We start from the raw sequence: 26,115 nt of genomic DNA on the forward strand, positions 1-26,115 counted from the left end.
CTAGCCTGAGCTCCTGCACTTTAAATGCACAGACATTTGAGCTCAGCATTCTCAAACAAAGAAAGGACTTTTGCTGCCTGCTGTCCTTCCAGAGGCTCCTGGTATAGAGACCCCACCTCAGCAGTGGCATCTTCAAGACAGATGCTGAGCTGCAGGTTCAGCATAGAAGCAACTAAAAGGATCATTCACTCACCTGCCCACAAACCTGAAGGGAAGACTCTTGCTCACTGTGGGGCAAGTGGCACTCAAGCTCCAAAAAGGCAGCTCTGCCCCATCCTCCACACCATCCCCACTCTGGATGGAGAGCACTTGGTACAGGGGGGGCTGAGATGCAGAGTTGTGGAAAACTACTGAGCAATTTGAACTTGAGAGGATGGGCCCAGGAATGATGAGCTCAGGAATAAGAGGCTGAGAGAGTTTTATACCAAGATGCTATTTACTTTGAACGGTCATATTCAGCCACAGTATAACATGTCTAATCACTCCACACGGATACACCTACAACAGGTAATTAAAAAAATAATAAATGAAGATGCTAATAAATTAAGTACATTTAACTTAGATGGGACAATGGCCTCCATGACAGCGGTGGCAAAGGCAGGATCTGCAGTCACTCCTCTAGGATGCAAATGCCAAGCAAGAAAATCCCTCTGGATTCCCCCTCCCTTCAAGTCCTCATCCCACATATGCTTGAGACCATAACTGAACATTCATGCTGGCCTCTGTCCTTCCCATTGTTCCATGGGATCTCCATTCCTCCATCCTCACAGCATGCAACACTTTCCTTTTGCTTTCACTGCTTCTCTGCATTGTTCCTTCTGCTAGTACACAAACACTTTTCTATCTAATATAAATCAGAGTCCCCAGAGCCCATCAAAGCCACGTCCAACAGCATCTTGTGGCACTTAGCATATGTCAGTCCTGTGGAGGCACCCAAAAGTGACAGCTTTACAAAAGAGAACAAGCTGCAAACATTTCAGATTTAATACAGAAATTTAATAGAGTCCACAGACACTAATTCTCCATCTGAAATCCAGTGACTTTTACACCTTCATGAGAAACAGAAGATGGATCCCACCCTGAACTGAAATAGAAGATTAGGGATTTTCAGAAGTCTTTGCATGACAAAAGCACAAGCAGCAGTGACTTCTCCTACAGTGCTTAAATGCCTTGAAAACATCACCCACACCAGAGTGGAGAGTGTTTGCCATCCCATGCCTTACGTAACTCCTACTACAGGATAAAGAAACTGGAGCTGTGATATGAGAATAGTGATTGAATTCAGAGGACAAACCATGCACCCCCCTGCACCGATCCACAATACACCAACACCTTGAGTTTTCCTGCTTCCCTGGAAAACTGCTGCCTTGGCAGCTCCTGAGGAGCACAGCTGTTCTGGGAGAGCTGCAGTGTCTGTTCAGAGTGAGCCAACACATCTTGTGTTCCCGTTTGTCTGAGGCAGCTGTGCCAGCAGGCTGATGGTGACAGCAGCAGGACAGGCTGTGCTGCCAGCCCCACGGAGCACCTGGCACAGGGCGTGTCTGAGAGCCCTGGCACCTGCTGCTGACAGCCAGCCACACCACTGAAAGCTGCTGGTTTTCTCCCACGTGTGCTGATCATCCAGTCCAAATGTGAAAAAAAGGTGGTACCTGCCTTCAGGGCAGGTAAAGGTGTCACTGTACAGGTCCAATGGAACAAGAACCCTTCCACGGTGTGTGCACACTGGAGCACTGCTGTTGTTGGTAGGTTCAGCTGGAACAGACTTGACCTTTATCCACACCACTGGGAATGGATGTGATCCCTGTCTGCATTCCCCTCACTCCCACTTCCATACTGGGGGGAATGAGCCTCCTGGGTCTTTGTTTTGTCAACTCCAGAGACTCCTGTTCCCACCTGCTTCTTTTGGTGGTGTTGCCAGCAGAGATCCAGCTCTGCCCCCATCAGTCTGTGTGAGTGTCCTTCTCCTTGGGAAACAGCAGGCTGGACCTGGCTGGAGAGCTGGTGGCTCTTTTGATCACCTCCATCCACCTGCCAAGAAAAGACAAGAGAAATGCTTAACCCTCACTCACAGGTAATCTTGTCCTTTGTTATGAGCTGCATAACAATATGAGCCCTTTCCCAAACCTCCCAAAACAGCCATTTTCCTTCTTTTACAAGTCTTTGGAAAATTAACTCTTCAAAAGGACAGCTTGAGATGTGGTAAACACCCTGCAGTGGTTGCCTGTCCAAGTAACAAGTCTATAGTGCTTTGAGCTCCAGAGAACTCTCATAAGGGCTCACTCTGTTCTCTCCTCAGTGTTATCAAGGTTGACAAGCTGACAATAATTATTGATTTTCGGAACAATAAATTAGGAAATAGGTAACTGCCTTGCTCATGTGGAAGAAAGCAAAGAAACAGTGAAAAAAGACAAATCCGCTGTGAATTTGACATTTTTCCCTTGAAATCCTTACATGAGCCCAGTGCATTTAAGAGCACAACCTATGGCTCGGGTAGCTGATACCTCAGCTGTTCACAAGTGTGTGACACTCTCCCAGGGAAGGGGGACATGTGACACCTCAGTAAAACCACATTCCAAAACAACCCATACGACCCTGCAAGGCAGGACCCAGTGCAAGGGTTCTCAACACAGCAGCAAAGCTTTGTACCTGGTGCATTTCACTCACAGTTTGGACCCGCTGTGGAAGCCCCTAAGAGCAATTAATTGTTAAGTCTAGAGGATAATAATAAAATGTAATTACAGAGAAACCAGATAAGTGAAAGGGAGCCCTGCACTTGTTCCTCTCAGCCTCGTGTTATTACTGATGCTCCCGGAGATGGAAGATAAAAACGAAAAAACTCTTTACAGAACCTGGAAACCTGACTCCCAAAGACCTTGTGGAGCTGAGAACCCCACAACCCTTCCCCCCCACTACATTCCTCCCTGGCTCCAAGGAAGCCCCAGACTCCTGGCACAAAGCACAGCTCACAGATTTGGGTGTATCCCCAGCTCTCCCACACACAGAGGAGGGTTCTGTCAGGGGAGGGGTCTCCAAATATCATCAGTGGGGAGAAGGGAATGTTATTCCTGAGAATGTGCTGGAAGATCACTCAGACGAGAAGGAAAGAGAAGATGGGATGACCAACCACTGAGTTAAGAGCAGGATATAAACCAAGACAGAGAAAACAGAAAATTACCTCTCAAAGGTGTATTTGCTCTCGGCCCTGAAGAAATACACGTGGGACTTGAACTGCAGCTTGAAGACATAATCCTTCTGAATCCCATCTGCCTCCACAGGACAGCTGACTGTGTAGCCAAGCAGGGGGAGGCTGGCCAGGGGATAATCATCCTGCAAGAGCCCAAGAGTCCAGCCCTGAGTGCAAGGCATCCCTGCCCTGCAGCCTGTGTACCACAGGTGAGGGCTGTGCACTCTTGCCCAGGAGAAAACAGGAGAACTCTTCTGCAAGGCCACCAACAGCTTATAAGTAAATCTTCCCCCAACTCCATTTTTTTTTGCAGTTTCATTTCCTTCTCCTTTGCCCAACGCTGCCTTCTGAGTTCTCTCCTTCTCTGCACACTTTCTATGAAACTCAAAGCAAAGATATGACACAAGGAAACCTGACTTTTGTAAAGTAACAAAAACTTTACTTTTGACTTTTGTAAAGTAACCCTCACAAAAGAAATGTGCCCTCAAGGCAAGAAGGCAGAATAACCCAATTACTGGGTTAATAAACAGTTTATTTGGTTAATAAGATGAAAAGATTGTGCTGTACCATGGTTCATTATCAAGCAGGTGCCGAATTCATCTTGATAATGAAAATCCCTGGAGCCTGTCAGGCTGAGCTGAAGTGGGCAAAGAAGGCCCAAAGGCTGCTACATCCCTCACATCCTTTAGTCACTGCATGGGGAGACATTTCCCCATCACCCACGGAAGCTCAGTACCATCAGAACTGGAAATTTCAATTAAGCTCCACAAGAAGTGCCCACAGCCTTTCAGAAACCAGCTTGAGCTACCTCTTCCCCTTGTTACTTTCCTTCAAACAGCAATGATTTGTCCCTGGAGCTGAAAGTCAAGGATCCCCAGGCCCCCCCCAACACCCTGACCATCACCCCCTCACCTACACCTGCCCACCTGGTGTGTCTTGTAGAAGAACAAGCAGAAGTTGGTGAAGACGACCCACAGTTTCTGCCAGCCATTGCTGTTCTTGAACTTCCTCAGCAAATACCCAGAGAGCTGGTTCTGGCACAGAAGGAAAAGAGGATTCCCATGAAATCACAGGTTTCAGGTGAACAGCCCCAAGCTGCTCCTGCACTTGCCCCCTGGTGTCAAAGGCCTCCCAGGTATGGTGACAGCCACCCTTCCTTACATACAGAAAACCCACATGGGACACACTGTGTGAGAAGGGAAATAAAGCAGGAGAGGAAACAGGATAAACAACACAAGACAGCTACACGAAGCAAAGCTGGCCTGGAAGGCGGCTGCAGGGAGGGGAACAGCACTGCCTTGGAGTCAGCCAGAAGGACAGGGAAACCTACGGCATGGAATGACAGCACAGGAACTTTGTAATTTGAGAAAAAGACAGGACACGTGGCAGATTTACAGAGAAAACCATTTTTGAGGCATAAACAGAAGGAAATCCTTTCTTAACAAGGCAATGGCACATGTCTGCCTCTGAGGACAAGGATCCTCACGTGAGCAGTTAGGAAGCAGGACATTTTCCTGGGCATCCCATGGCTCCTCCCCACCAGCACAAAATGTGAGAGGCATCTTTACCTGGATCATGCACAAGTAATCAGACAGGGATAGGCTCTGGTTCCGGTACCAACAAACATGGGTGATTGTGTTGGGCCGTTGGGCCTGGCCCAGCAAATAGCGAGGAGGAAGCTCTGGAGAAACAGCAAGAGAGCAGAAAACTGAGCAGAAAAAGGGGGAGAGAAAAACAGAATGTTAGGGTGAGAGGAGTGATGCAAGAAAGAAAGGTGGCTGTCAAAGGAAAATGGGATTGTGAAAAAAATGACAGTGTTAGAACATGGAACAGATCAGAGTGAGAGGGAGTGCAAGAACTCACACATTCAATCCCAGAACCTTGTTATCCATGCTCAGAACTGTGAACTGGTGTCTTTCCCAAGGTGTCAGCAGGGAAAGGCCTATCCCCCACAACAGAAACCACAACAGAAGCCAGCTCATTGTCTGTACCTCAAGCCCAGGTTACAGCTACAGCACTCCCCTTACCAAGCTGATCCACATGGTCCCTCTATCAGAAAAAAGCAGGAGCTCCAGTGCCCAAACTTTTAACTCCAGTTAAACAAATGCCTCAAGAGCAGAGCAGGACAGGCAGGCACAGACACATACCGCAGCCCCCTGCCCCATTGCTTTTGTCAGGTTAGTGACCTCCTTTTTCTCTCCATGTTATTTAAGGTCCTTCCCACTTCATCTTCCAAGCATGCCAGCCTCCAGGAAGGTGTCCTACCCTGCCAGACTGCTGTCTAAAGTAAAACTGTTGAGTTGGTAAAAGCAGTGTAAGGAGTGCTGAGCTGATCAGTCTCAAGATCTGCAGGATTCAGTGCCCAAATGTGCCACCAGTGCTGCCTTGCACAGCGAGTAACAGCAAGACCACAGGTACCAGTGGCTCACAGAATCCCAAAAAGGTTTGGGTTGGAAGGGACCTTAGAGCTCCTCTGGTTCCAACCCCTGCCATGGGCAGGGACACCTTCCACTAGCCCAGGCTGCTCAGACTCCCATCCAACCTGGCCTTAAACACCTCCGTGGGCTCATAATAAACATCTCTGCTCAGCATAAAATGATGTTGCCATGGAAAGACACTTGGCTGTTCAGTCCTGCCAGTGCAGGAAGGGCAGAGAATTCCAGCTGAATTCCCTCCTCTTCATTCTGGGTGTAGTACAGCAGCTAACCGGAGTTCAGTACAGCACAGTTAATCTCTAAAGGAAAATATCATGGATAGGGAAGTTATAATCATAGAACTATTAAGGCCAGAAAATACCTCCAAGGTCATCAAGTCCAACCTTTGACCAAATCCCACTGAATAATCTGGCAAAGTACCACATCCACACATTCTCTGAACACATTTCTGGGGATAGTGACCCCACCATTGCCCTGGGCAGCCTGTTTCAATGCTTAATCACTCTTCCTTCAAAGAAATTCTTCCTGATTCCCAATCTGAACCTCAACTGTGCAGCTTAAGGTCATTCCCTCTTGTCCTGCCCCTTGTTCCTTTGGAGCAGAGCCCTACCCCCACCTGGCTGCACCCTCTTTCCAGGGAGTTGTGTAGAGCCAGAAGGTCCCCCCTCAGCCTCCTTTTCTCCAGGCTGAGCCCTCACAGCTACTCCTGGTGCTCCAGACCCTCCCCAGCTCCACTGTCATTCTCTGGACACGCTCCAGCCCCTCAATATCCTTCTTGTTATGAGAGGCCCAAAACTGACCTCAGGATTTGAGGCACATCAGCAGTGCTCAGCACAGGGGATGCTCAGCCCTGCAGCCAGCAGGGTGAAACCCAAAGGAGCGATTCAGTCCCAGGACATGCTGGGTTTCCTTTAAACCCTCCTTGCTTTGTTCCCACTGCCGAAGCAAAGCCTCGCTGCACGGAGAGCGGCGCGTGAGCACGGACACACAGACAGGTACAGAGGGACAGCATGCAGTGGTGTTGATGGCCCACGCTCTCCCTGCACACAGAACTGCTGCCAAGGCCAAACGGGAGATGGAGGCCAGGGCAGGATGGACAGAGTGGGGCCAGTGCTGTGCCCTGGGTACCTCGACGGCCACACTGTGGTCGGTCATGGAGACGCTGGTGTTGCGGTACCAGCACACGTGCATGGTGGTGTTGGCACGGTGGTGGCTCTGCCTGTCCAAGGAGCTACGAGAGGAGTGAATGTCATCTTCGGACTCCTGTTCTACAGAGACCTCATCAGAGGATCCTGGGGGAGGAGAATTGAGTAGTGGTTTAAGAAAACCGTGCAAGACAAAAAGCAAGAGGAGCTGGGATTCCTGAGAAAGGTGGTTTTCTCTTGCCGTGGTCCACTTTGAAGTGTGTCAAGCTCAACTGGTTACGCAGCTCCACCGACCACTCTAAGCGCATCAGTCTGGGTTTCGTTACTCAGTTCTGCCCCAAACTGATCACAGGATCAAAGGATGGTTTGGGTTGGAAGGGACCTTAAAGCTCATATGGTTCCAACCCCCTGCTGTGGACAGGGACACCTTCCACTAGAATTAAAATCACAGAGTGGTTTGAGTCAGTGCTGTGTCCAACAAATAAAAACGACCACACTTCATCTCGAGTCAAGGAACAGAGATCTCCAAGAAAAAATACTCCATGTTTCAGCACAGCCATAACACCATCATACAGGTACAGGAATACTGGGCTGTAAAAGCCTGACCTCCAGAGACACTACATTTTGGACAAAAAAATTTACCACATGGTTAAATTGAGAAAAATCTATGTAAAGGGTGACTAAGGACCTTATAAAATTAACAGCTCTGCAATGGAAGCATCTCTGCTGCATTTAAAGCCACCTTGAACATCAGTCTAGGAAGATAAGCATATATCTTTTGATTAAAACCAAAGCCTAATTAATTCTCCATTATCCTATGAATTATAAAAATATGTCATTTATGTCATCAAACTCCCAAAAGGAAAAGCAGAAAGAACAGGACAACTGCTGTTTTTCAAGGAGGCAGGGAACATCACTCACTGTTGGAGCGGTTGCACACGGAGTTTTCCAGAAGCATCTCAGATTTCTCAGTAGATTTCTTGGCCATTTCAATTGCCACATTTAGGTCTTCCATCCACTTGCCCATCTCCAGGCGGGTACTGCAAGGGAAGTGGAGAATGGGGATGTGCCAGCCCAGAGCTGTGCTCAAGGCACAGGCCACTGCCCAAAACAAGGACAGTATCCTTCCATTAGATAAATAAAACCAAAATTTGAATTCCTCCAAAGCAGGAGCTTTCCAGAGAGGAAACTGACCTCATACAGTCTTCACCTCTGTATTCAAACCTTGAAACAAGACTAAACTAACAATTAAACACTTGGACTTTACAGCAAATGAACAGACAGCTTGGACAGGAGAGGAATTCTGGAGATGGGGGATATGAACCATGATTTTTTTGAAGGACAAATGGCAGCCTGAAGCACAGCCCACCTTTTAGAGGGCACCTGGGATGTACCTGACATCTCAAGCAAGTAAAACCCAGAGCACAGGAAGAGCAAACTTCATTTCCCCCTCCCTGGATCCACTAAAAGGTGAGACCTTCACAGCCCTTCTGTAACCACTGAAACCGTGGAAGGTTTGGCTTTAGACATAGCCACAACATTTCTTTGTTTTGGTAACTGTCTCTTTTTTCTGAAAGTTTTTAATTTAGACTGAAAATTTCACACACGAGCTAAGCCTAGTAGCAATTTTTTATTTTTGACAGGTAACCTTTGAGCTATTTTAAAGTCATGACAAGGTAAAAATTCTATTTATTTTTCCAAATTTAAGAATCTTTCAAGCACTTTATGACTCACAGCTGCTTAGAAATTGTTGATCTTAAAAAAAAAAATTGCATTCTCAGGTGTTAGGTTGGAATTTAAGAAAATACATCTGTATAGCAAATGTGTTGGCTCCTGTGCAATTACACACCTGATTTATAAATATACTGTAGTGGTTTTTTTTCAAGAACAGGTCATCAGGCAGTAAAAACCCCTATGATTTAAAGTTGAGCTTTAGTGCTCCCACCCTGCATCGTTGGCATTCCTGATTCCAGCTGCCTTTTCGTAGCACACTCGCAGAAACACAAAAATTCCTAAAGCTGATCCTGACACCAGGTGTAGGAGACATCCTAAGTACAAAAAGGCACCAAACTCACTGCACAGGGATAATTTAGGCTGAAAATGGATTGTTTTTATTTCAAGTCAGCCTTTAATTTTTCCTCTCCCCAGCTTCTTCCCCGGAAGATTCTGCAAGAACTCTCCTCTCCTCACAGCAATTCATATGTTCTGAATTTTAATTCTTTTGAGTCTCTAAAACATTTGTATGTTTTGATTTTGTCTTCTGAAGTGGTTTGAAGGATGACACTCCCACAGTTTGGTCACTCCCAAATAAACAAACACAATGGGGAACTTACTGCTGCTGTTTGTGTTTTTGGTCAGACAGAAACAGAATCACAGGATGGTTTGGGTGGGAAAGGACCTTAAAGCCCATCTCATCCCACCCCATGAAGGCAGGGACATCTCCCATTGTCCCAGGCTGCTCCAAGCCCTACCCAACCTCACCTTGGACATTTCCAGGGATTGGGCAAGCCACAGCTTCCCTGGATAACCTGTGCCAGGGCCTCACACCTTCACAGGTAAGAATTCCTTCCCAATGTCCCATCTCACCCTGCCCTCTGGCAGTGGAAAGCCATTCCCCCTTGTCCTGTCCCTACAGACCCCTGTCCAAAGTCCTTCTCCATCTTCCTTGTTGCCTCCTTCAGGCACTGGAAGGCCACAGTGAGGTCACCCCAGAGCTTCTCTTCTCCAGGTGGAACAATCCCAACTCTCCCAGCCTTTCCTCCCAGCAGAGCTGCTCCATCCTCTGCTCATCCTGGTGCCTCCTCTGGACTCTCTCCAGCAGCTCCAGGCCCTTCCTGTGCTGGGCCCCCAGGGCTGGGGCAGCTCTGCAGGTGAGGTCTCACCTGAGTGGGGCAGAGGGGCAGAATCCCAATCCCTCTCCTGCTGCCCACGCTGGGGATCAGCCCAGGATAAACTACTCCTTCCCAAAATTCAAAACTGGAAAAGGAGTTGTGAAGAGTCCTGGGCTTATTTTGAAGTCCAGAGGGTGCATAAAATACCCCTCTGGCTCTGCACCTCTTGAGCAGTAACTTTGTGGAGAAAGAATCCATCAAAGCCACAAGAAAACTAGGATTACCTGGCTGCTACCACTATGGTTTTCTGTGCAGAATAGATTGTGAAGCAGTGTGGGACAGACCATTCATTCTCACTCTCCTCCACCTGCAGGAAAATAAAAAATTTTTCTCATCAGTGCTCAGTCACCAATAAACACTAAAACTGTCCAGTGCTAGCTGGGACTGGAGTCAAACAGGATTCCAACCCAGTCGCAGGAAGTGCAGAACAGCAGCTCTTTGATGAATACCACCTACTTTCAAGTCTATTTTGGCTCTACACAAAAATCTATGATGTGTTTCTACTGCAGGGGCACAACACCACATCCAACAGGGCAAGGAAAGAAAGGGCTTGGAGCAAATTTGGCTCATTACTTACCGGAGGGTCAAGCACTATCAGCTGCAAACCAAAGACAGAAAGAACAATCCTGTTAGAAAAGGTGTGGGGAGGCAGGAGGATTGCTTACATGCCGAGGTGTGTGCAGGGGGACAAAAAGCCAGGATAAATAAATCCTAATTTTCAGATCAGCCTCTCACCAGTGTGAAAATGAATGGGTGACAGGGTGTGCTCCAGCTGTTTTGCTAATGTGAAAGGAACAGACTCATCACCTGCAGATATAGAAAGTTCTGTTTGACACACATCAAGGTCCAATTGCTGCTGAGACAGGCCTTGGAGCAGTTTGTGGCTTTGGTCCTTGTGCCCTGAAGGAATTCCTCAACCTGCCTTAGGCAAAGTCATTTCCTCAACCCTGTGATGCAACATGGAGCCACTTACCAACATGCCATGCAGAGAGAGGTGTCCGTGGATTTTGAACTGATTTGTCCCCGTGACCCCTTTGCTTGTGTACAGCAACATATCTGAGAACTGGAAAGGCAGGAAGAGAACAATCAGTGTTCTGAAAGCAGCAGGCAGGGCCAAGGAATTTTTTGACATCTCCTTAAAAATGTGCTGTTTAAAGGCCACTGTAGATGCATGAAAAATGCCATTTCTCAGTCAGTTTGGCCAACCCCCCTTCAAACCTCTCTTTTGTTTACTTAAAAGAGAGGAAATTAAATTTCTAAATTCTGTTAAAACTCTGTGCCATTAAGGAACCAAGTTGTACCACAGCCACACCCTCTAAAAACATTGCTTAGAGTGAGTTTTCAGTCTCAGGTGCTGATTTTCAACACAAGCACATGAAAACACACTTCCCCAATAACTTTCTCTTGAAGACTTTGGGTTTATAGAAGTCAGAAGCAACACCCACCAGAAAGAACATCCGCTGCTGTAAGCCTTTCTTAGTGAGCTTGTACAAGCAACCTTCCCGGATAAACTCCTGCAGTGGAAAAGAAAAAGTTAAATGCTTGATCTTTCCTGACTCAAGGGAATTTTATTTTCATCCCAGAGTACACAGGTGTTGATTGGTGTCTAGCAGTGATCATTAACAGATTTCTTAGAGGCACGATGACTTTCCTTCCTTTTTTTGTGGCATGAATCAGCTCTTTGCTGCAGCCAGCATTTAAATCAGTGAAGGAAGAGAAGGGGAAGGAGCAGAATTCCTGCTGGACACCAGCAGTTCACCTATCACACATCCCACTGCAGTGACTGCCACAGCATCCCCAAAGCACATGTGATGCTCCAGTACTTATGCCCAGTACATCTATCAAAAACAAAGAAACAAAAAAACACATAGGAACTGTACAAACTCCTGTAATGGAGGCACCCACACCAGTTTAGCCCAGTGCTGTGGCTCTTGCCATCCCTCCAGTCTCTGAATTTGCACCAGGCAGACACAAGCAGAGCTGGGAGTGGATTTCCAGTATGACACACCAGTTTCCACTCATGCACAGGGCACCCAGTATACCCAGTATCTGTACTGGAAACATGAAACTGCAGCCAGAGTTTAAGCAGAAGTATTTCTGACCCATTCCTTAGAATATCACCAAGGTGATGATCCCATCATCCATGGCATTCACTAAGGGACAGTTACATGAAGCCTTTACATCTGTCCCATAGACCAGAGGGGCAGCAATGGTAAATCCATGCTTCAAAGGCACTTCCTTGGAAATAAAATTAATAAAAGCTCTAAAAAGTAAGCAGAGGCACTTACCCTGCCAGGTGCTGTGAGGTTGTCTACCCCAATCAGGTCGTGCTGTAGCTCTGTGAGCTTCTGGAAGTTTTCCAGGCGGATGAGGCTGTGCTGCAGCTGTGAGGTCATTTCTGTGACTTCCTTCAGCGCACCTGTGTGGAGAACAGCACCAATGGGACAAGAGCAGAGCATGCCAGGCCACCCATTTCCCCTTGGAAAACTGAATCTGAAATTTAGATCTGAAATTTACAGCCAATTTTAGAACAGAATGGTTCATATGGAAGGGACCTACAATGATCACCCAGTCCAATTGCAAACTTCTTTAAGTCTATTTTAGAGGAGGATGAATAGAGCAAGCGACTTCACAACATTTCCTGTGCTTCTGGAGATCAATGTGAATCTCAGATTTTGCTTAAATAAAAAGTATCTACTATGTAGCTGTAAAGTAAATGAAAACAATCAAACCAAACTATTTCTGCCAAAGATTACTTTGTCATGAACAGAATTTACTATACACACTTCTGATGCTACAAAACAAGCATTTTTGGTCAAATTTTTACATCTAAGTGACAAAAATTTTGTAAAAAAACAAAACAAAACAAAACAAACCTACTCTTCTTTTTCTTTCCCTGCTAGGAGGCAAGAAAAGGACTGATTTTCCAGCTTTGGTTGAAGCAATGGGATCCATCATGAGAAAATCATTTCCTGGAATGCCAGGAAAAAGCAGCACTTATATTGAATTTGTGGACATAAGTGAACATAAGTGAACCCAAGTGTTCAAGGCCAGGTTGGGCAGGGCTCTAAGGATCCTGGTTTAGTAGAAGTATCCCTGTCCATGGTGGAAGGGGAATGAGTTGGGTTTTAAGGTCCCATTCAACCCAAACCATTCTGAGATTCTGATTACATAATTCTTGTCATCCCAGGGCACAGGCAGAGTTTTGGATGTCCCTGGGTATCACTTTTGTTTTCTTTTTTCTTTTCTGCCAGAGTCAGGATTAAAAGACCTGTGACCTGCAATGAAGACTTTTCTATCCAATTACAAAAGTACTAGCTAGACCCACGAAGAAGGTGGTGAAGAAGCAAGAAACCTCTGCCCTAAAACCTCCACCTTGCCTTCCATATACTGCTATAATCTAAACCCTAACTTCTAAATTTTTCACCACGTGATATTACACACTTCTATTCAAATTACACACTCGTGATCCTAGTTCTATCACTCAATTTTGGAAGCCTTCTCCATAGCCTCAGGTCAGAAGTTTTCTTGGGGGTCAGTGCCTGTCAGCAGAGTTCAAAACTCCCGGTTTCCAGGGTTCCAACACTTGGGAAGGGGTGTTGCCAGCAGGACAGGTCTGGCTCTGGGTGCTCACTCACTCCGGCAGTCGGCAAAGTCCCGATGCTCTGCTGTGTAGTGCTTGCACAGCCTCCCCAGGATCAGCTTGTAGTGCATCAGTCTCTGGATGGGTTTGAGCAGAAAGGTGTTGAGGGGCAGGTAGCAAACCTTCTGCAGCTCAAACTCCTTATAAACCATCTCCAGCTTTTTGAGGCGTTTGGTTGCTTTCTCCAGTTCCGTCAGGACCTCGTCATGTTTCTGCAGGTAACTGGTGAACTCCTGGGGAATTGGACAAAAAGTTACTTGGATCAAAGGAATACAGGTTTTCATTATTAAAGCAAGTGGCAGGCAGTTCCCAGTCATGGTCAAAATAGATGTCTGTATGGCACTGTGCCTGTGCCTGCTGGGAATAACAAATGCTGGTGGTGGAAATAGCAGTCCCACACTCCTGTACTCTCATTCAAGCTACTGGTTTTAATTAAATATTACTCCACTGCTACAGCACTAATGTAACTATCCCACATAGGCACTCTGCTCCAAATGAAGTTGACTTCAATTCGGAAGAAATTATTCTGCCTTTAAAAAAATAGGTATATTTTAAAATTAAATAACCTTGAGACTCAAGGTCTAAATAGGGGAGATAAATATTTTTTCATTGTTTTCTGCTGAATAACCAACAAACACCTTTTCTCAAGATAAATGCAGGTGGCTTAGTAAACAACAGTGACACAAAACCTTCCTGCAATTATTTTACTATGTTTTCTTTTTAAATTGTTTCTCAAAAATAACTCTTTGCAAGTTACTTCCAGATTGACTGAAAAAGAATAGGTCTAGATGGGCTATTGGAAAGAAATTCTTCCCTGTGAGGGTGATGTCATATACAAGAATCTGATAGTTCATGGGTTAAACATTGTCAGGAACCTTTTGCCTGTTATGGCAAAACTGTATTAAGAAGCTACAGCCACAGAAGCCCAGCCCTCCCTGAAGATGCCTGACTGGAACTTTGGACTGTGATTTAAGATGCTTTGATAAGATAAAAGGAACACTATTATTCAATTATCATGGGTCTAGGGAGAAGTAAACAAGGCAGAGGGAAAAGAATGCATGCCCAAGAAAGCCAAACCCAGCAGAAAATCATTCCTGGCTGGCTTTGGGTGGAGGAGATCAAGAGGCCAGGTTTGCACAGAACCACCCAAACAGAGAGAGGAGGAGAGTTTTGGGTGTGTGGTGAAACCTCTGGTCAGAGGTGAACACCCATCCTCCCTTACACAAACTGCATCAGCTGTAAAACCCCCAGTCCTAGGAAGGCCACAGCCATGGGACATGCATGGATGGGCAGCTGAGGGGGTGTCATAATTCATCAAAGAACCCCCCCAAAGTGCTCCCCAGACTTCCTCCTGTGGCCTTGCACTACAGGACTGTATGTGATGCAAAGTGATTCAGTCTGCTGCAACAGACTGTGTAAAACTTGCCCCCCTTCCAGAGGAGGTACCTGGGCATTCCACCTGGCCTGAGCATATATTAATCCATTGGATTCTATGCTTTTTTGGGGACCCTCACTACCAAGAAGACCAGCTGGACAGGACCATCAGGATGCTGGTGGGATGCACAGAGTAGTGATATTTTTTTAATCTGTCTCTGCCCCTCTCTTCCCGTCCCCCCACCTCTTTTCTACTTCTTTCTCTTCCTTCTTCTCTCTCTCTCTCTATGATATTTACTATTAAATAAAGCCCATACTATTGACATTGGCATATGGTCTCATTTGCACCTTAATTAAAGCAGAGGCATTTCTAATAATTTTAAGAATCAGACCTTAACAGGTGGTGAGGCCCTGGCACAGGTTGCCCAGAGAAGCTGTGGCTGCCCCTGGATCTCTGGAAGTGTCCAAAGCCAGGCTGGACAGGGCTTGGAACAACCTGGGATAGTGGAAGGTGTCCCTGTCCATGGCAGGGGGTGGGATGAGATGGGCTTTAAGGCCACCTTCCAGCCCAAAGGCTTCTGTGATTAATGGAAATATTAACCCTGAGCTCTGATCCTTGACAAAACAAACCAAAACACCTCAATAATCCCCAAATTCCACACCTGGAATCCTGTATGTACCTTCAGAGTGCGCATGTTCCTGAGCATGACATCTCCGATGCGCTGATAATCCCCTTTCACATGAGCATTGCTTCTGCCTTCCCTGGAACACACAGAAGGAGGAAAGAAGAAGGCAAAATACATGGGGGACCAAGAATTGTCTGTTTTCTCCCTTCATCTTCCCTCGTAACTCAGGACATAACCTTTAGCCATTTGATATCTGTATTTCAGATTGAAAACTTGGTACATGAAATATGGATGCTGCACAAAACAGCAAACACAAAGATATGCTTAAAAAACTGAGAAAGGATTAGAAAGGAACTTGTGTGAAAGTCTGTTTGAGAGTTTTACATTTCAGACCTTCACATAAATGTCATAACAGGGCCCCACCTGATTTTGTGAATTTATTTTTGTTCATACTTTGTTTACATTGACCACCTCCTTTTGAAAGGTTATATAGTTATACTGTAATATATAACATGTCAAGTAGGTCAGGAGAAAATAATACAAAGTTTAAAAGACTAAAACCAGCATCTGTGAAATAAACTGCATTGCAAGAACCAAATTCCCACCTAAATCACAAGAATGTTTCCTAGATTTTCACTTGGAGATTCATTAAGGTGTGGAAAAAACACATGCATCATCTTTTTGATCTTGTGCTCCTTCTTTTTTCTAAGCCTTATGAGACTTTATCAGATTATATCAACAATGGATGAGCTTAAGGTGCTCTCCAACCTAAATGATTCTGTGACTATAAAACCCTCACTCTGGCACACAAGCCATACTGAAGGATACTATACACAAGGCAAATCTTGGAAAATGGGATTTGTGCAACATAATCTGTACTTTTTTAACAGCTTTAATTTCATACAAGATTTCTCCTTGCTTCTTTTGGTGTGGAAATACCAATTGTAGTCTGGTTTTGACATGAGGATGTAGAAAAAGGTGTCCCTGCTCACTTACCAGAGTGAGAGCCTTTGTTCAATCTCCTTCAGGAAGCCTCTATGGAACTCATAGATGGGGTCTATGTTGGAGAAGAGCAGTGTCATCAGGCCCTCTGGCATGGCATTCTCCTTGATCACAGCACTGCGGAACCACTGCCAGAAAACCAGAAATTCTTATCAATTTCTCTGTTCCAGAAATTAATTGTTGGTATGAAAATTCCTGCTCCTGCAGAGATGGTGGAGGAGAAAGTATGCACAGGGAAACAGCAGGAAGGAAGAAGAAACATTGAGGGAAGATGTAATTTGTGGAAAATGAAAAGATGGGGTATTTTTCCTTGCCAAACATGAGGAAGATGAGGCCCATGACTGGCTCTGGGCACAAGCTGGTTTCTGAATGCAATGATGGGATGGTTGGGGACAGCTGAGTGACAGTCAGTTACCCAGTGGCTGCCCCAGCTGCTGCCACTTCCACACAGATAAAACTGCTCTCATAGACCTGGAGCCCTGTGCAAGTCACTCAGCTGAAGACATCTCCTTGCAGGTCACATTCCACACTTTATTGCCTTCTGGCAGGGACGGGGATATTACAAAAATCCTTCGAGGTTTGTCTGAGGTATTCCCCCTTCTTTTAGGAGAAGTGCTGGGAAGCCTGTAGGAGGAATTGGAGTGAGATGGTGCTCAATGAGCTTGCAGAGAACACCTCCACTGAGGCCACACACTTGTCTATTCCGGGTGAAAGGAGAAGGAAGAAACAGAAGCAACAAAACAAGAAAAATCCTTTTCAAACCCCCATGGGTTCCATGTCCTTTGCAACTGACATCTGTTCACACATCCAAAGCACAAAAAAAGCTTCCCAAGGAAAACCACAGAAAAGACAGCCAGGTTACAAGCAGAGCTGGCAGATATCACTGAAACTGAATGCAAAACGTTTTTAGGCTTTCCTTGTTCACAGTTTTCAGACCAAAAGTTTGCCTAGGTCATCGGGATGGCACAGGATGTAGTTGCTGGAGCAAATGATCGAAGTCCAGAGAAGGCATCTGCTCTCCCACAGAAGGAGCTATGGAACAAGGAAGGGGACAGCTATTTGGCTCATGGATTATGCTACCTCACAAGAAGAAATTCCAAGTTTTTCCAACCTAACAATCACAAATCTGTTAAAGAAAGGGGGGAAAAATGAAGTCCAACCCACTTACCACAGTAATAACCTCCAGGTCCTTTAAATAGGTGCGTTCTGTGGCAAGGATCTCCTTTGCTATGAAGTATGCCTTGTCCGTGGGGTAGCGCTGAAAGGACACACAGCAATCAGGAAGGACAGACACACAAAACTCTGTTTCACTGGACATCAGCTCAAACCTCACATCCCTTGCTCTGTGCAAATGGAACAGCTCATTACTAACAGGACATATCTTCATACAGTATCATATTCCCAAATATTGACTTCATTATAAAATACTCTTTATATTAAAAAATAATGTCAATTGTATGTCGATTGTTGTAGAATCACAGATGGTTTAGGTTAGAAGGGACATTAAAGCTTATCTCACTCCAGCCCCCTGCCATGGGCAGGGACACCTTCCACTACACCAGGATGCTCCAAGCCCTGTCCAACCCAGGCTTTTTCACCTCCATTACATGAACTTCCATCTCAAATCAAGGGAGCGCTTTACAAAAGTATGGAAACACTTAATCCAAGATTCCTACATTTTGAACACTTCTCTAACACAGCCCAACAGATTTGCAAAGTCATTTTCCAAAACAGTTTCTTTCCACTTACAGCTTTCACTCAAGCTCTTCCTTTGAAGATTAATTAGCTAAGAAAAAAAGAAAATCAAATTGCAGCAGTCGTTAGCTGCGTGACTGCTCTGAGCTGCTCCTTAAAGAGAGGACAGAATGGATACAGAAGAACAAAGGAATGAAAAGGTGATAAGAGATGTTGTGCAGCTGCAACACAAAATCAGAGTTAGCATGAAAACGTGTATTACTAAAAACTATGTAATATTAAGGAATTAGTCATTCTTCAAGGTAAGGGACGGCTTTGCCTCCTTAGCTCACTATGCTGTGCTGCAGTTCCATGCCAAATGCCACTGAGTTATGTCAAAATCTGGACTCCTCCATCTCTGCCCCTCCAGAGGGAAACACTGCTTTGAGAATTCTCTCTTCTGTTTCCTTCTATGTTCTGAGTTAATTAAAAATTCACTTTACAGTGTCACTTTGAGATCCTCCAGTTCTGTCAGCACAGCTACTGCTTCCCAATCCTCCAGTTCAATGTTACCTGTGGAGGAAACGTTCTCCCTGTTGCTCAGTAAATTCTACTGAGTCCAGAGTATCCCTAGAGGCATGTATCCTCCAATAATTAACTGTGAGACACTGCCTAGTCTCTTTTCAGGTTATTTTAGGCTAGTTATTGTAGTCCCACATGTCAGCCCCCTCCCTGCAGGAACCACAGGACATACTCCTACTCACTCCATACCCATCCCTTTAACTTCAATCTGCCTGTCTCAGGTACAGGGTGTCAGAAAAAGTCCTACCTAATCTTGTTTTTTTCCTTGGGCTATTTACCTGACTGTAGTCTCATATGCTGTGGAACCTCAGTGGGCATCCTTCATAAGCAGCCTCTTCCCAAAGGAAACAACATCATTTTTCTGGCCTCCCTGGAGCCTAAGGTGACACAGTTTTACATCTCACTTCCCAGTCTCAGCAGTTCCTTACATGACAGGAGAGTTTCTGCTACCAGGGATGTTTTTACACAGCTCTGGTTACATCCCCTTCTGGACTATGTAAAGGATTTTACTGCACTTCTTTGAAATCTTGCAGAGCATGAAGGTGTGTGAAAACCAGGGAGCATAACTTCTACACATGCAGGTAGTGATGGGGGAGCTTTTTTAAAATCTAAAAACACACCATGGTCATAACTTGTCACTCCTCATAAGCTGCATGGATCACGTTTTTCTCCACTTCTGAGCATTTCTGCAGATTTCTGCTTCATTGTCCAGCTGACTGTGTGCTAACCTGAGGCACAAGAAAGTTTTTCTTTTCCCAGGCATCTTCTCTTCCTCTCTCCCTCCCCAACACATCAGACCTTTCTGCTTATTCTCAGAAGTCCCCACTCTTTCCAAACTGTTCCTTGCTGGAATTTAGTGTCCTTAGCCTGCTTTTTTCCAGTCTTGCACCAGTTCTAAGTGCATCCCTTGTGCTGAGTGCTGGCAGCAGCTGCTGGGCAGACCCTAAACCAAAGGAGTGGAAAAGCTGTCACAGTGCACAGGGGCCCTGCCAAAAACCTTCACTGCTGCTCAGGCTCTGCAAGGGGGAAAAAAAAAAAAAAATCAGCTCATGCCTCAAAAGCCAAACAGAAGAACTCTGAGGTGGCAGTCTCTTTTTGGAGTCCAAAGAAAATGTTTCTACAACTACAGCAGGCATCAAGGCAAATATCCCCATTTGGAAAAACTGGTGTTTCACCATATAATGTACAAACACTCCCACCTGGAAACCTTCAACACTCACCAGATACAGCAACTCCAGTTTGTGGGGAGTGAAGAGCTCTACTCTGAACTTGTAATAGCCAAAAATGTTTAACTTTTCACTTCAAACACCAGGCTTCAGAAGTGTCAGAAATAACTCTAAGTGGGGGAATTCCCCCAAAAAGGCTTGCTAGGCTTGCTTCAATTCCCTTTTTAAAGTGGGTTGCTACAACCAACCTCCATTAGAAAAGGAGCAGGGAGAAATCTACCAGTAAGATGAAAGAAAAGCTCAGAGATTTAAAAAGAAAGGAAAAAACCTCATCTTTCTCAAGGTATCAGTACTGAACCAGCAGCACCATGGCAGCAAAGAGCAGACAGCACACATGTGAGGGCTGGAGAGTTTGCAGAACATGCCCTAATTAACCAGGTGGAACTAGAGCAGTATCACCTTCAAATCAGAGCTCTAGTCACAGGAATATTGTAAGATCACATTCTTCTTGTGCAACGAAGCTGTAAAACTCCTGTGAAATGTAACCAATTCAACACTGGTTTCCTCCTGCATCTCTTTCACTTAAAACAATGTCTCTGAATAAGACATTAGAGCCTTGGAATACTCAGCAGTTGATCAAGCTTAAGATCAATACAACAAAAACGTTCCCTTCTAAGAAGTCTCACTTTCATAAATTAATTTCAGCCCAAAGGAAAACACAAGCTGCCAAAACACCTGACCTTGCAGAATGTGGCAGAAAGGGTTGGGCTTCACATTTAAGTCAGCTAACACAGTCTCTACTCATTATTTCCAAGCTATAAGGATATATGAGAGGAGTTATTTTTAAAATAACTATGGAAACTAATAGTAGAGTGGTCAGCCAAAGCTATAAACTCCACTTCAAGAAGTCTAAATGAGACAGGGAAGCTGCCAGTTGGGTGGGTTGCCTGCAACTCAGCTCCCAGTTACCTTCCTCTGGTTAAACCCTCCTCTCTCTGGCAAGCACTCACACCACGTCCACACCATGGGTGTTTCTCAACAGCGTCACAGAAGTGCCTGGAGGTGCCCAAGAACATGGAAAAGACACCAAAGAGCAGAGGCCTGTGACCTTCTTGCTTGAGGATCCTCATCCTGACAGAGGTAAAACAACCAGAACACTGGATGTGGCAAGCAGAAGAGCAGAAGTGAAGACCACACAAAGTGGTTTCTTCTTTGTGGCTGTATGGAAAACTAGATCCCAGTGTGGCCACTGACTCCATATGGAACTGAGTTTGAACAGTGCAGCCTTCCTTGCACTGTAATGGATCCTTCTCAAGCACCAGAACCAACAAACCTCTTCACAAACAAGGTAAGGAGAGCAGAGTCTTTCAGCAAAATGGTCATGGAACTCTTCTGTTAGGTGGACTTCCTCATCCTACTGGAAGAAATGCAGCAAATCCTGAGCTCTACATAGGGCTGAGGAAAACCCCACATCACATGGGGGAGTCCCCGGTTAAAGCAACCACTGCTCACAGGTAGCCAGAAAGAAAACAGCCCAGGCATTGAGCAGTACCTAGACACAAGCACAGCTTGAAGACCCAAAGTTGTTCCTGGTTTGAGACTCACTGCACCTGCAAGTCAGGGGCAGTTTTGTCCCCCCTCTTTCCAGAAAGTGAGACTCAAGCTTCTGCAAGGCCAGAGCACTGTCCACCTCTCTCCAGACAGAAGGGTCAGCCATGGAGCAGACAACTTCAACAATACACCCAGCTCTGCTAACCAAGCCCATGATGAAATGGATGTGAGAGAATTCACACTGAGCTCAGACAGTCCACAGTTCAGGGGAACACCTCTAAAGGTCCAGTGATAATCAGAAAACATGAGCTGGAGGAACAATGTATGGTGAGATGGACCAATGAGACCATGCACGGAAGGAAGGAAGGAACCCAGGAAACAAACACCTTCTACATTAACAAATAAGGATCTCTGAGGAACAATATGTCCAGCTCCCCACTCCTTACAGATCCTCCAAAAAATAAATCATCTGTCTAGGGGCATCATGCAGATATTCCTTGATCTTTGTTAGGCTTGGTGTTGTGATCACTTCCCTAGGGAGCCTATTTCAGGAATTAGTCTCGGGGTGAAGAACCTTTCCCTAATATCCAACCTAAACTGGTTTTCATTCTGGGGTACAAAGGGTGGATTTTAAACACAGTTCCCTGACACACTGTCCTGCTAAGAGAGACATGGTCCCAGTGGCCATGCCAAGAAGACACAAGAAGATGCCAAGAGGGCACTGGGGCCTCCAGTCACAAGAGTACAACACATCCGAACAACCTTCAGCACTGGAGTTCTACCACAGCCACCACAGAATAAAACACAATCAGCATTCAGCACCCAGCAAACATAGCTCCCACCTGGCACCTTCAGTGCCCAGCACAGCTCTCACCTGGCACCATCACTGCCAAGCTCTGTGATCTTACCTTCCTTTTTGTTTCGTCATCCTCTTCTATCCTGGCCCCGCCAGCATCGCTGAGGACAGGGCTCAGCAGAGGGGATGAGCCCTGAGTGACTGCATTCAAGTTCACCTGAAAGGCTGGGGTCAAGCCTAGGGGACTCTTCAGCACAAGGGAGGAGAGCTGGGGATGGTCCACAGGGAGGCCTGGGTGGGAAGACAACAAGAAAACGGAGTGGAAAAGGAGAGAAAATTATTTCAAAGACAGTGCAAATAAGGTGATTATCCACTGTTAACAGCAAAACAGAATTGCAATCTCGTATTATTTTTAAAAAGGTGAAAGAAAAAAAGAGCAAAAAGGCATGCAAATCCTAAGACTTCAGTGTGTATCTCAAAGTAAAGGGAGCTGTCCCTGCATCCCAGAGGTTACAGGGCATTGCAGTGAGGACAGACAGCATCCACCACAGTTAAGTGAAGGATAAATTGCTGTCAAGGAAAAAAGTGCTGCTGAGTATCAGCACAGTTCACAACACAGGGTTATACTGCAGGGACAGGAATACAACTTCTAATTTCTGCTTTTCAATACAAGAGCTACCTTTCAACACAGGGAAAAGCTAGGACAAATTATTCCATGGCTTGCCAGTTCAGGAGACAAAGTATGAAATACATTCAGAAATCAGGGCACCTCCAAAACTGGTGCAAAGGGAAAGCCTATTGCTATACAAAGATGGACCATGAAAAATATTTCATTCCTGGCTTTTCTAAGTATACAAACAGAATAATCTCAAGGAAAACAATTTTGTAGCACTGAGTATTAACTGGATAGACACAATCCACAGCTAAACCTGTTAGAAACAACAGATACCACTTTGCTTTAGATTATTAAATATTTATTATTATTATTATTATTATTTTGTGAACCCTTTAGAGATTTCTGACACATCACAGTGATTTTAAGCCTCCTTTTTTCAGCATACAGACCAACCTCAGGGTGAGAATGACCATTCAAGATGATCTTTTTTGGACCAAAGGAAGGTGACAGACACACTACGCCCACAAAATTCCTACTAACCTCACACACTATTTTTCTGATCTTCCCTATGATAAATAAATGAGTTTTCTCAGATCAGGCAACTAAACAAGTATCAGCATTTAAGCAACCACAACTTCAACACCTTCCCAAGCCTCCCCAGCAGGATTTGCTTTGTCACAAGTGCTAAACCACCCGCCCAAAGACAAATGGGGAAATCAACAGCCAACCCCAAACTGCCAAATCATCATTTCCCTGACTACTTAGAAATCATCGCAAAAGGCTTAGGGGAAAAAAAAAAAAAAAAAATTAAAATCAGCCCTCACAGATATCCAGTATCTCCTCACACTGTCATGGGTGCTGCAGGAGGAGTTGGGAGCTTTGGAATCCCAGCTGCTCAGGCTTGGAAAGCACACCCAGGGCGAGGCAGCCCCAGGCTGTAATTCCACATGGACAAACGCAGGAAGCTAAACAGAGCTGCACTCGGTCACCTGGAAGAGATTCAGATCATCCAGGCTGCCGAGTTAACTATTTGTACACTAGTCCAGCACCAATTCTGGAGCAGATTTTTGCTTCTCCCTGAGCATTTTGTCCATTCACATTGCTTTTAACATCACCCCAGAAAAGCAACACTGGAAAAAGCATTTGTTTCACCTATCCAGGTACAGAATTTAAGTTTGCTTGTAAATGCCATGAATGTTGAAAAATCCAGCTTCCAAACAAATGAGTTTGCAGGGGTGAGGGGCTTATTTAAGTTCTTGGAATTTAACACGAAGTAGCAACAAATTCCAGAATCTGTAACTTGAATTGCTACCAGACAGCCTGAAAGCTCAAGATACAGTGGGAGTAAATGGGATATAACCTGCTATGAACCACTCTGCTTTTTTAGTCAGCTTGTTCTACCTTTTATCTGGCCTGTAAATTATTGCAAATATTGAATCCAAAACCAAAAATCCTTCCCCAAAGCCAGAGCGTCTGATGGAAGTGAGAGGCACATTCACAGAATCATGGGATGGTTTGAGTGGGAGGGAACCTTAAAGACCACCCAGCCCCTGCCATGGCCAGGGACACCTTCCACTATCCCAGGGTGCTCCAAGCCCTGTCCAGCCTGGCTTTGGACACTTGCAGGGATCCAGGGACAGCCACAGCTTCTCTGGGCAACCTGTGCCAGGGCCTCACCTCCCTGACATGGAAGAATTTACTCCATCAAAAACTTCCCTTCTTAAGGCCATTCCCTCTTGATCTGTCACTTCCTTTTTTTTTTTTTTTCCCCTAGAAGAGGCTGTAAGAAGTCATAGAACAGCTCAAGTTAGCTTTTTGGCTAACATTTGTTTAATTAAATATTTGATCTAAGTTCAATGTGAGAGTGTCTTGGCAGATGATATTACAAGTGAGGACTGAAATTTTCATTCTCATAACCCAAGTCCTCTCCACCAGAGCAGCACAGGAGGACTCCAGGCAAGCAGGTAGGATGTACAGCAATTCCTCATTCTCACAGAGAAGGATGGTAAAGGGAGAAGCCATTTCAACTGCTGTTCAATGTACAAAACTCCTAATTAGGTAGAAATATTGACGTGAAGATCAAAACATGTGAATGATTCCCTTTGACATCAAACCTTGGTGCTCCGAGGTCTTCCCCATAGGCAGCATCCTCGAGTTACATTAAAAGGGATTATTCTTTCAGAGGGATGTTCTACATGAAGTGGGTATTTGTTGTCCACAAGTAAGTCACACAAACATCCCAAAACTGTGTCTGTAAGTGCTGTGAGCACAAGCCAGGCCTCCATGCAATGATGGGGGAATTGAATGCTGTAGCCCAGACAGTCAGACATGGCTGCATCCTGTACACAACAAATTTCTGCCTCCACATCACACACAAATGCACTTAAGGCAACATCCAAAAATGCATCAACTCAGTGTAATATCCCACATACTCGAAGATCTTCAAGTACAATAATACTTCTTAGTTATACTACATAAAAAACCTATACTACATAAAAACCTATCCTTAAGCTAGCAAACCCACAGTTTCATAAAGACCAGCATACACCTAATAGAAATTTTAAAAATCCTAATCAATGAAACATTGCAAAAGCTCTGTACTATGCAAGAGCACAGCTACAGAATCTGGTGAGAATGTTGAGGATATCCTCCACAGCTACTGTGTGATATTGGTCAAGTAGAAGCAGGCTCCATTTGATTTTCACTGAGATAACAAGCAGAATAATAAGGTAACAAGTTTTTGGCATCACTTCTCAGTGTTTTTTTTCAGCAGGTATTTCCATTCTTCAATCTAAATTCAATTCCTACACAGAAAGCCAGGTTTGAGTGTACAGGCTGGCCGAAACAAAAAAACACAGGTTCTGTAAGCTTTATACCTGATTGCTTAAAATAATTCAAAGACAGACAACCAAAATATTACCCCAGTAATACTGAGCATTATGGGATGGACAGTTATGAGAGGGTCAAATGTCAGCAACAGCTCCTTATCAAAGGGGGTGTCTCTCTGACTTCACAAAAAACCTTTAGAGATACAACTTTTTATTATACCATTGCTATTACTACTGCTTCAAAAGCTGAGATTATTTTCAGGCTAAAGCCCTGCAGAGGCTGGCCAGAGGGAACCTGCTCTGAGCCTCCCTTTCACCCAATGCCCTGCTGAACCCATCACACAGACCAAATTATTAATTCTAGAGTGATACTACACAGTATTACTTTAGAGTGAAGTCACTAGCAAGCTGATGTACTACAAGTAAAATTCTGGATATTTTCTTGATCTTATTTCTAAACATCACAACCAGCAGATTTTCCCTCGGCAAATCTTCCCTTTAAAAAGATGAGAAATAGTTGGGAAAGAGATGAGAAATAGCTAGGAGATAAGAGAATCCTGAAAATTATGAAAGAGCCTAAAGAACATATGCAAGAGAGTTGA

The 26,115-nt window shown here is 45.0% G+C and overlaps 1 protein-coding gene across 2 annotated transcripts in view; it reads right to left on the reverse strand.

Annotated features, from left to right (window-relative positions):
• Positions 1–1,940: 1,940 nt before the first annotated feature.
• FARP2 (FERM, ARH/RhoGEF and pleckstrin domain protein 2) overlaps positions 1,941–26,115 on the reverse strand; it is a 66,772-nt gene continuing 42,597 nt past the window's right edge. The window contains exons 13-27 of one of the 2 annotated variants that reach the window (XM_062498812.1): positions 22,182–22,360; positions 17,469–17,558; positions 16,295–16,428; positions 15,353–15,434; positions 13,294–13,531; positions 11,944–12,074; positions 11,101–11,169; positions 10,629–10,718; positions 10,233–10,253; positions 9,880–9,962; positions 7,686–7,804; positions 6,748–6,911; positions 4,111–4,218; positions 3,176–3,327; positions 1,941–2,028 (exon numbers count right to left, since the gene is read on the reverse strand). In XM_062498812.1, coding sequence (XP_062354796.1) covers positions 1,941–2,028; positions 3,176–3,327; positions 4,111–4,218; positions 6,748–6,911; positions 7,686–7,804; positions 9,880–9,962; positions 10,233–10,253; positions 10,629–10,718; positions 11,101–11,169; positions 11,944–12,074; positions 13,294–13,531; positions 15,353–15,434; positions 16,295–16,428; positions 17,469–17,558; positions 22,182–22,360 — 1,748 coding nt within the window. The remainder of the gene's footprint in view (positions 2,029–3,175; positions 3,328–4,110; positions 4,219–6,747; positions 6,912–7,685; positions 7,805–9,879; positions 9,963–10,232; positions 10,254–10,628; positions 10,719–11,100; positions 11,170–11,943; positions 12,075–13,293; positions 13,532–15,352; positions 15,435–16,294; positions 16,429–17,468; positions 17,559–22,181; positions 22,361–26,115) is intronic. The other variant, XM_062498813.1, reaches the window with a different exon arrangement.

This window comes from Cinclus cinclus, chromosome 10 (genome assembly GCF_963662255.1).
Source record: "Cinclus cinclus chromosome 10, bCinCin1.1, whole genome shotgun sequence".
Lineage (NCBI taxonomy): Eukaryota > Metazoa > Chordata > Aves > Passeriformes > Cinclidae > Cinclus > Cinclus cinclus.